This window comes from Bos grunniens, chromosome 2, assembly GCF_055505025.1.
Source record: "Bos grunniens cultivar Pamir isolate PY7600 chromosome 2, Bosgru_T2T1.0, whole genome shotgun sequence".
In the NCBI taxonomy this organism is placed as follows: domain Eukaryota; kingdom Metazoa; phylum Chordata; class Mammalia; order Artiodactyla; family Bovidae; genus Bos; species Bos grunniens.
In genome coordinates, this window is record NC_141166.1 from 114,505,919 (window position 1) to 114,517,500 (window position 11,582).

Here is an 11,582-nt window from a genome sequence, read left to right on the forward strand (position 1 = left end):
CAATATAAAATGAGCACCAGAAAATTGCAAAATATTTGGAGATTAAATAAACACACTTATAAATAACACACAGAATAAATCTCAAGAGAAACTTAGTATTTTGAACTAAATGAAAATACAACTGCCATATAATAAAGAACTTGGGAGCCTCTGTCCCCAGTTTGTGGAAGGGAGCCTCTAAATATCGGGGATTTCTTGAGTGATAGAGTGTCATGGTGAGCCCCTAGAACGCTTATGCCAAGGAGGTGAGTCAGGATGGGGCCGGCCACAGGAGAAAGGCCAACCATGTGATTAGAGGGTTGGAGCTTTGAGCAATATGTCAGCCTGATCTCCAGGGGAAGGAAGGAGGACAAGAGATTGAGTTCAACCACATGGCCATTGATTCAGTGAACCATGCCTATGTAATTAAACCTGAATAAAAACTCTAGACGGCATGGATGAGCTTCCCTGGTTAACAGTGCTCTGTGCGTACTGGTGCACATCAACACGTAAGGAAGATGACACCTGAAGACTCTGTGCAGAGAGGACACCGGAAGCTATGTGACTAGGGTAGGCAGAAGCAAGGCAATTTTGTGTTAAAGTGTGAAATTTTTCTTTTCTACATATTGTGTGATTCCATTTATATGAAATTTCCAGAACAGGAAATTAAAAAAAAAAAAAAAAAAAGCAGAAAGTAGACTAATGGTTGCCTAGGACTGGGGAAGACTGGGGATAGGAACTGAGGAATGTGGGGTTTCATTTTGAGGAAATGATAATGTTTTAAAATTAACCATCATAATGGACGGACAACTCTGTGAATATACAAATTCAAAGCCATTGAACTGTGTACTTCAAATGGGTGAACTGTATGGTGTGCAAATTATAACTCAATAAAGCTGTTAAAAAACATTTTTTAAAGAAATGAAAAGATAAGCCACAAACCTGGAGAAAATATTTGCAGAAGACACATCTGATAAAGGATTGATACCCGTTATATAAAGAATTCTTAAAAGTCAACAATAAGAAAATAACCCAGTTTTAAAAAACGGACCAAAGGCCTTAACAGATACCTCACCAAGAAGATACACAGATGGCAAATAAGCATATAAAAAGATGTGCTGAATAATACTTCACCAGGGAAGTGCAAACTAAAACAACAAGGTACCACTCGACACCAACCAGAACGACCAAAATCCCTAACACTGACAATGCCAAATGCTGATGAGGACGTGGTGCAACAGGAGCTCTCATTCATTGTTGGTGGGAATGCAAAATGGTGCCCTACTTTAGAAGACAGTTTGGGAGCTTCTTATAAAACTAAATATATTCTTACCACATGATCCAGCAATTATGTTCCTTCATGTTTACTTAAGCAAGCTGAAAACTATAACCAAATAAAAACCTGCATGTAGATGTTAATAGAGCAGCTTTATTTGAAACTGTCAAAACATGGGAGTAACCAAGATGTGCTTCAGCAGGTGAATGGATCAATAAACTGTGGTACATCCAGACAATGGGCTGTTACTCAGCACTATAAAGAAATGAGCTAATACGCCATGAAAAGACATGGAGGAACCTTAAATGCATATTACTAAGTTAAAGAAGGGCTTCCCAGGTGGTTCTAGTTGTAAAGAATCCACTTGCCAATGTAGGAGACATAAGAGACCTGGGTTTGATCCCTGGGTTGGGAAGATCCCCTGGAGAAGGAAATAGCAACCCACTCCAGTATTCTTGCCTGGAAGGAAAATCCCATGGATAGAGAAGCCTGGGGGACTACAGTTCAGTGTCGCAAAAAGTCAGACACAATTGAAGTGCCTTAACATACGCAAGTGAAAGAAGCCCATCTTAAAGGCTACATACAGTATGCTTCCAACAATATGACCTTCAGAAAAAGGTGAAATTATGGAGAGAGTAAAAGGATCAGTGGTTGTCAGGGATTAGAGAGGAGGGAGGGACGAATGCTCAGAGCACAAATGACTTTTTAGGACAGTGAAACTACTTTGTATGAGACTATACTGGTAGACGCTTACTCCTTGCAAGAAAAGTTATGACCAATCTAGATAGCATATTGAAAAGCAGAGACATTACTTTGCAACAAAGGTCCGTCTAGTCAAGGCTATGGTTTTTCCAGTAGTCATGTATGGATGGGAGAGTTGGACTGTGAAGAAGGCTGAGCGCCAAAGAATTGATGCTTTTGAACTGTGGTGTTGGGAGAAGACTCTTGAGAGTCACTTGGACTGCAAGGAGATCCAACCAGTCCATTCTAAAGGAGATCAGTCCTGGGTGTTCTTTGGAAGGAATGATGCCAAAGCTGAAATTCCAGTACTTTGGCCACCTCAGGTGAAGAGTTGACTCATTGGAAAAGACTGATGCTGGAAGGGATTGGGGGCAGGAGGAGAAGGGGACAACAGAGGATGAGATGGCTGGATGGCATCACTGACTCGATGGATGTGAGTCTGAGTGAACTCCGGGAGTTGGTGATGGACAGGGAGGCCTGGCGTGCTGTGATTCATGGGGTCGCAAAGAGTCGGACATGACTGAGCAGTCGACTGAACTGAACTGAACTGAATTGATACTGGTAGATACATGCCATCATACATTTGTCCAAACCCATGGAAGGCACAATAGCAAGAGTGAGACATATGGTAAACTATGGACTTTGGATAATGATGATGTGTCAATGTAGGTTCATCAGCTACAGCAAATGCCCACTCTGCTGGGGGATGTTGATAATAGGAGAGGTTATGTATCTGTGGGGGCAGGTGGGGGATGCTGATAATGGGAGAGGTTATGTATCTGTGGGGGCAGGTGGCATATGGGAACTGCTTTTCTCTCAATTTTGCTATGACCCTAAAACTGCTCTAAAAACTAAAGTCTATTAAGAAAAAACACAAACAAGACTGAAACAAAACAAACAAAAAGATTAAGTAAGAGACATACAGATATATGTGACCATTCACTCTATTAAAGCCAAAAAAAATAAAACAGAAAAAAAAAAAAACCCACTTGCTTTGTTGAAAAGCACCAATGTGTATTAAAAAAAATGCTAGTTTCAATTTACATTAAAAATATGAGTAAGTAACAGAAGGTAAGAGGCAAGGATAGGAATAAGGGCTACAGAGTATAAACAAAAGGCCAGTGAGCCAGGCATTTAGTTATGTTGTACTATAAAAATATTTTACAAATATTCAGTCACCATTGAAGCTTATAAGTTTTATATATAATTTTGATGTATCTGGAGTGTACAAAAACTTACAAAGTTAAGATGATCTTATCAGTAGAAAAGATATTCTAAACCAGCTTAGCCATGAGAAGCATTTTGATTGCCTAATTTAACTTTGTAAAGGAGAAGTAAATCTTATAGCTGGTCTCTGTAAACCTCACAGCTGGAATGTTCTAACAGCACCTTGCAGTTTCCAGTGATCAAAGTAAGTTACTTTATATACTAAACTAAGAATTTCATAATAGAAATAATGTAACACCAGGGGGTGCAGTTATCATGAAATAATTACACTCCTGGGAGATTACAGGCACAAGGCTGTACCCCAGGGGTGTGATTATCCCATGATAACCACATCCACTGAAATTGCCTTATTGCAAAAATAATCTCTATTCACTGGTGAGACATTATTCAATAGGTGTTTTTTTTTAAATGAAAAGATTTTTTAGCTTGAATCAGCAAGTGGATTAGGAAATTGGCCAGTTTGTTTTTCATTACATTCAAATTCAGAATATAACATCATTATTTGCTTTCCTATTTGATACAGCAGAGTATTTTTTATTTTGTTTTTGAGAGACCCTTTAGGAGTTTCTATTAATGTTAGTTAAGTGGTACTGCTAAATTCAGGTCAAACTTTAAAAGGTATTAAGTGAACAATACCATTTTAAATAATTTATTTCTATGTATAAGTTTTAATTCCTCTAATATTCATTTAAAAATTATAAACGTATAACCATTGTCAATATTTTAGTCTATCTCCTTCCAGGCATTTTAATTTTTCTAAAAGCATCTCTCTATATGTCTACTTAAAGATGTAAAGAGAAAAATGAATGGAATCCGTGTAGCTACCTTGTTTTATAATATGCTTTATTTGGCCAAATGTTATAAACAATATCTATTCATTAAGAAATCTTCCTATCATTTTTAATGGTTGCATAGTATAGCATTCCCTTGTGACAATATCCCATAATTATTCACTTAACATTCTTTTATTAGATATTTAGGTTCTCTTACACAATGCTTTACAACAAAACCTTGGGACATATCCAAGACTATTCCCGTGGGACAATTTCATGACTGTGTATTATTAGTAAAACATAATTTAAACGAACAAGGACCTATTTCCCAAACCTTCAGTTGTTCTTACAGTTGAAGCTGATGGTTTTCAACTCTGACAGTACATCAGAAATAGATCAGTAACTTTCATCTTATGTGGTATCATAGATAGTGAAAGTTACTGATCTATTTTTACGATAATCTTTCATAGAGTTCAGTGCTTTGAGGTATTCTTAGAAAAGTAAGACAGGATTTAAGAAATTTGAAATACTGTTTCTTCTTTTTTTTACTTGATATATCCTGGTACATCCTCATGTGTCAACACAGAACAACAGCTCAGTTCATATATCTTATCTAATGGCTATATGGTATTCCATTGGCTACACTGGTATTCCAATTAACTCCATAATTAATTTATTTTTAATATTTTTTTTTTGGCCATGCTGTGCATCATGTTGGATCTCTGATCAGGGATCAAACCCATGTCCCCTGCAGTGGAAGCAAGCAGTCTTAGTGGAAGCATGGAGTCACTGAACCACCAGGGAAGTCCCATAATTAATTTTTAAAAAATATACTAATAAAGTGCTTACTATGTGCTAGGTACTATTCTAAGCACTACACATGTATTAACTCATTTAGTTCTCATAACAACCTTATGAAGTAGGTACTAGTATAATACCTATTTTACAGACTCCGCAAACTGAGGCACAGAGGAGTTGACAGCTTGCTTGAAGTCATGGCTACTAAGTAGAGAGCAGGGGTTCCAAATCAGGCATCTTTGTACCTCCACACCTTCAATCTGAATTTATAGTTCCTTCTGTGCAGAAGGTTGTTCCTTTTGCCTGAGACATCAAATACATGGTTGCACTGTCCTGTCCTCTAGGTCTCAGCCTAATATCACTTCCTCAGAGGGGGCCCTTCCTGACCACCTCACCTAGTTATTCCCCAATTAATTCTTACCACAGTATCCAATGTAATTGTCATCACAGAAGTTATAAATGCGTAGTACTTCCTTATTAGTTTATTTTCTGTCATTCCCAATAGAATGAAAGAATTTCTGTCTTGGGGCTATATTCCGAGAACCTAGAAAAATGCCTGACACAGAGTAACTACTCCACATTTAATTGCTGAATAAATGGGTGAGTTTATTTTACCAACCCTTTACTGATTAGGTTTATTTAGGGTTATTTCTCACCTTTCACTACTATAAACCTTTGGGCATCTACCTTATCACTTTCTTACTATAAATTCCTGGATGTTGAATTTCCAGTAAAATGATATGTATGTTCTTAAAGTTTTTGATACATCAAATGACTCTTCAAATTTATTAATTTATCTCCACTTTATCAATAGTGGATTAAAATGTTCATTTTATCATACTTGCTCTAACACTGGCTGTGTCACACTTTTGAATCTTTACTGTAAGTTATTCTGGTTGTTGTTAGTAGACTTTCTAAGTAGATTCAAGAGAAAGTAGGTGCATCAAATACCAAATAAAGGGCTATCCTGGTCTACAGCCTACATCCTAGTCCCCTAGTATCCCGGGGTCCATCCTACTCATGCTCTCCAAGCAGGTCAGAGTAAGACAAGGCTGAAGAACAAAGACAGCACTGACACTGCCCCCCCACAGCCAACACCAAGTCATTCAGCTGGAAGGGCACCGTAAGGATGGAGCGAAGGCAGAGATGAGAAAGATGTAACCCCTTCCAGGAAACAAAATATGCCTTTCAAACATAGCAACAGATCCCTGTGACTACCAAAAGTAGAGCTCAGAGATATCTGTGCTAATGGGTTCTTCATCCTACTCCACTTTCCTTTGCTTTGGGCTTGATTTCTTTGGCGACTTTTCTCCCTTCTTTCCCCAGTTGGGTGAGGGCAGGGGAGAGGGAGCTAGTATGAGGGGTTTAAAAGCACCTGCACTGTGGCATCAGCAGGAGGTTCTTTTGTCAGAGACTGTCACACCAAGGAGTCTGTATCCATATTCTCCCACCACTGAGCAATTTCCCCTCTACTTAAAATGTGTTTTTCTGACTGTGCTGGGTTGTTGGTGATGTACTCAGGCTCTTTTCTGCAGTTGTGGGAGCGGGAGCTACTCTCCAGTTGCAGTGCTGGGCTTCCTGATGCAGAGTGCAGGCTCTAGGGTGCATGGGCTTCAGTAGCTGTGGCACATGGCTTACTGCCCCATGGACCAGGGATAGAACCTATGTCCCCTGCACAGACAGGCAGATTCTTAACTACTGGACCCAGGGAGGTCCTTAAGATGTGGTTTTTAAAAATGTTTTAAAGAGACATAAGGATTTTTAAAAATTAACGTATAATAATTTGTGTGTACTTCCTCTACCCATCCTGACACTCATAACACCACTAATGAAACAGTGTCAAACTTGACAATGGATCAAATTCCTAAACTCCTAATATGAGAACTAGCATCTTGAGTCCAACAGCCTGCATCTGGCCTGCTGGAAGCAAGCCTCATCTCTAGCTATAGAAGACAGGCTGAAGGTCATCTGCTGACTGAGCATGAACCTTGAGCTCAGAGGTGGCAGTGGAAGCCTCAGCGAGTCCAAAGAGCTGCATCAGAGGCTGAGATTAGCTGAGAGGATGGCGCTTCATGCCTAAAGCATCTGCGTCAGTAGAGCAGCTCTGCCTTTATATTTTCTACATCTGGGACTGTTGTTGTTTAGTTGCCAGGTCATGTCTGATTCTGTGATTCCCATGGACTGTAGCACACCAGGCTTTCCTGTCCCTCACCATCTCCCAGAGTTTGCCCAAGTACATGTCCGTTGAATGACACCATCCAACATATCTCATCCTCTGCTGCCCTCTTCTCCTTCTGCCTTCAATCGTTCCCAGCATCAGGATCTTTTCCAATGAGTCAACTGTCCACATCAGGTGGCCAAAGTATTGGAGCTTCAGCATCAGTCCTTCCAAAGAGTATCCAGAGTTGATTTCCTTTAAGATTGACTGGTTTGGTCTCCTTGCTTTCCAAGAGACTCTCAAGAGTCTTCTCCAGCACCACAGATGGAAGGCATCAATTTTTCAGCACTCTGCCTTCTTTACTGTCCAGCTCTCACATCTGTACACTACTGGAAAGACCACAGTCTTGACTTATATGGACCTTTGTTGGCAAAGTGATGTTTCTGCTTTTTAAAACACTGTCTAGATTTGTCATAGCTTTCCTGCCAAGAAGTAAGTGTCTCAATTTCATGGCTGCAGTGACCACCCACAGTGATTTTAGAGCCCAAGAAGAGGAAATCTCTCACTGCTTTCACCTTGTCCCCTTCTATTTGCCATGAAGTGATGAGACCAGATGTCTTGATCTTAGTTTTTTTACTACTGAATTTTAAGCCCACTTTTTCACTCTTCTCTTTCACCCTAATCAAAAGGCTTACTTTGGATTACATGGAGGATTTAAAAAAATTTTTTAAAGATTCTACAGCTGTTTAAAAAATGTGGAAAATCTCTTGAGTTATACTATCATCCTTTATTTTAAAATGAAGAATTGAAACTCATAAAAAGTGAAATGACTTAAGGTTACAGGGTTAAGCAGGTTATTGCTATTATGATTCATTAAGAATTATTGTTGGATTAGTGTGGCTGTTTGAACAACATACTAACAAGGCACTGAGAAATTTAAGTTAAAACTTCTCAGTTTTAATATCTTCTTACAAGAAGAACTCAAATGATTTAAACCAAATTCAACCAATTTTTCTTAAATAGACAATAACAGGAAGGAAGGTAAATAACTTTCAAGTAAAAATTAATTTTAACATTATTTAACATCTTTTAAAATTCAATTTTCTCTCTGAAACAAAAATTGCAATTGTGGCGTCTAGTTCAGCTTAGTCCTAAAACTCAGGAGGACATAAACATGAGAAACAACCATTTCTTCCATTTTTGGGTTACCAACCTGATAAATGATGTTTAATATACGTTACTTTTAATATCAATTTCATAGGGCCCTTGGCTAGAAAAATTAAATCCTAATACACAGAATTTCATATTCAAAACATATAATCAGAGTTTTCCATTGACCATTTTGGGAATGTGACCTAACCCCAGAAAACAAAACCAAACCAAATCAAACCAATACTGAGAGAGACTTAAAAAAAAAGTTACTTTAGCTTTGTTTATCCTCTATATAAATTCTACAACAAACAAATGATGTCCAGTGCCTACCTGAGCCATCAGTGGGAACTGAACTTGCATTAATTCCAGAAAGACCAAACAAAGGACATTCTCGATCTGTGTTGACATGACCCCATTTGTGACATTTAATGCATCTTACATTTCGAACCTGAGAAATAGTAAACATTAATTATTTTGGTTATTAAAATACTAAGAACCTAACTACTGTTCAACTCCTTACTCCTTGTAGAGTTTAAGTGAAATTAGTCTTGTTTTTAAAAGATCTCCAAGGAAAGAGACTCCACACATATATTTGGTAAAAGTAATTCAAACACTAAAATCTTTTACTATAAATTGTGTCTAAAAGTTCAGCTGAATCCAATTTCTTTTTGAGTGTTACCTGTGGCAATAAAACAATGTAATCCAAAAAGAAATGGTAAAACACCAAAAAAGAATGATGTCCTGTCTCAATCTGGAATTCTCTAATTTAAAAAACAGTTAATCTTTGAGGTTTCAATTTCCTAAACCAAGGGCTAGCAAACTTTTCCTGTAAAAAGCCAGACAATAAATATTTTAGGCTGTATGGGCCAAAGGTCTCTGTTGCAACCACTCAACTCTGCCAATACAGCAGGAAAGCACCCACAAACAATATGTAAATGAGTAAGTACGGCAGTATTCAAACAGTTTTATTTTTTGACCATGAGCTAATTCTCCAAATTCCTTGAAAACTGCAGAGACCATTTTCATTATAGCCCTCACTATAAAATTTTGACTCCTATCTTTTATCATGATTTGATATTTGGATTTGTATCTTTGCTACATTTAATGTTTTCTCTCCGAGTCCTTCTACTATCTGATACAAACAGAAACCATAGAGCTTTTCAGAAACCATAGAAACCCTTTTCAGCTTAAATACCTTTGGACAATAATATAAAGAAGTATTTATTTTGAAAAAATTATTCTTACAGAATAAATGCGTCACTTGCCTGAATACCAAAGGGCTGATCTCTGATGTTCATGTCATCTTTGGCATATCTATTACAGAGAGAAAATGTACAAACAATATTAAGAAAAATAATAATTAAAAATAGTCTTACAGTTCTAAGTAAATTATGAAACATACAACTTTAGTAAATAAACAGAACCATAAAATCTATTTAGTATTTCCAAACACCACTTTATTATCAAGTATCCAGTCTGATAATCTGTGATTTTAAAAAAATGACAAAAATAAAGCTAAAGACTATGATCAAGCAAATTAGCTACATAAGACAAATCATTAAAAATAACTTTTCACATTAATTGCTTTCTCTGGTGAATAAAAAGCAACATAGGATGGGATATCAGATAAAACTGGAGAAGGCCATGGAACCCCACTCCAGTACTCTTGCCTGGAAAATTCCATGGATGGAGGAGCCTGATAGGCTACAGTCTATGGGGTTGCAAAGAGTCGGACACGACTGAGCAACTTCACTTTCTTTCTTTCTTTCTATAGTTCCTTTTGGAGAAGGAAATGGCAACCCACTCCAGTGTTCTTGCATGGAGAACACCATGGACAGAGGGGCCTGGTGGGCTGTGGTCTACGGGGTTGCAAAGAGTTGGACACGACTAAGCAACTAACACACACACACACATCAGATAAAATTAATGATACATATTTTATCTTTAAAAAAAAACCAGTTCTTACTTTTCTCGTGGGGCCCCTTTCTGCCATTCAAATTTGTATTCGGTCTCTCCTTCTGTTTCTTCTTTCTAAAAACATTCATTAAAGTCTTTCAGTATTTCATTAAAATTTCAATCTATTGCAAATAAATCCAAATATAGAAAACAGTACTTTACCTCTTTGTTTTCTTGATTGCATATCAAAAATATGGGAGGAAAAAAGGTAGGTCAAGTTAAAAACTTCAACATGAAAGTCTGCTATTATATACTACACTATGGTATCACGGTATTTAATTTTAACTTGTAAGAATGTATTGCTTTGACTTTTTTCTTCTTTCACAAGATAAAATTCAAATCACTGTAGGATACAAAACAGTACCGAATAAGAGGCAGTATTTTATTAATCTTAATAAAAGATTAATTTCTAATCTTTAAACTTCTATATTTTTCATTGACAGTGAATATTATGCCTTCTATTTACAAATATACTCAGCAAGAAGGACTAAAGACACAAATTATAAAAGAATAAATATACTTCTGGTGATGTTGAGATTTTATTTTCCTCCCTGAAGAACACATCATGAAATTATTATTATACTAGAGAATTACTGTTAGTATTTATCCTACTATATTGATTGTAGTATTTTACATTATTTTATAGAATAGTATTAATTTTAAAAGATGAAGAGCAACTTCTAAAAATATCTGTCATAACAGTTCTCAATCTTTAGTCACAAACACATCAAAGACTTAGAGGAAATGAAGCAAGTACCTTTTTTAGCCCCTGGTGGAGCCTCATACATGAAATTAAGGCCATTCTTTACACGTTCATCTCCCATGAGCAATCTAAATCAAACAAGAGATAAGTTTTCAAATTTTTTTGTAGGAGGGAAAAAACTACAGAATAACTGTCCCTCCATTCCCCTAAATTCTAAGGGAATTAGGATAAAATGTTTTTATTAGAGATAAAATTCCAAAACTACTCCTCTGACTAAATGACATCTGAAATTTATGAATGAAAATTCCAACAGTGCTGCCTCTTTAGTACCTGGTTTTAAGTTCCGAGACCTTCTCAATACTTTAAAGAACCCAGCCCTCCCAACTGAAATGAGGGGAAAATGCCATGTTTACCCTCACATGCTTTTCTTAAACTTTGAAATGTCTTGAAATGCTATATGCCAACACATATTTGGAATTAAGTTAAATAGTGCCAACATTTTTTCTTAATTGTGAGGAATCAGTTTAGAAAAATAAATCTCTCTGGATTTCTTTAGGAAGTCAAATCCAATTAAAGCTTACAGGAGTCAAACTCAATAAGAATAAACAAAATTCTTTAGCAAGGCCAATGAAGAGAGAATAGTTTAAAGAAAATCTACAACAAGTTAATTACTATGATGGACTCACTATCTACTGCATCTTAAAAATCATTTTTTAATAATTTCTTTTCAACACTGAATGTTCCCTGTTTGGAGAACACTGTTGTTGTGTTTACAGAGATGTTTAGAGATATGTTCTGTTTAGAGATATGTGTTTAGAG

General features: G+C 36.8%; 1 protein-coding gene across 1 annotated transcript in view; it reads right to left on the reverse strand.

Moving 5' to 3' along the window:
- The window catches only part of CIRSR (corepressor of RBPJ and splicing regulator), a 41,650-nt gene that overhangs the window by 19,171 nt on the left and 10,897 nt on the right, over nt 1-11,582 (reverse strand). The window contains 5 exon segments of the mRNA XM_086359049.1: nt 8,435-8,552; nt 9,370-9,418; nt 10,071-10,135; nt 10,223-10,233; nt 10,818-10,891. Of these exon segments, the coding sequence (XP_086215175.1) occupies nt 8,435-8,552; nt 9,370-9,418; nt 10,071-10,135; nt 10,223-10,233; nt 10,818-10,891 (317 nt within the window).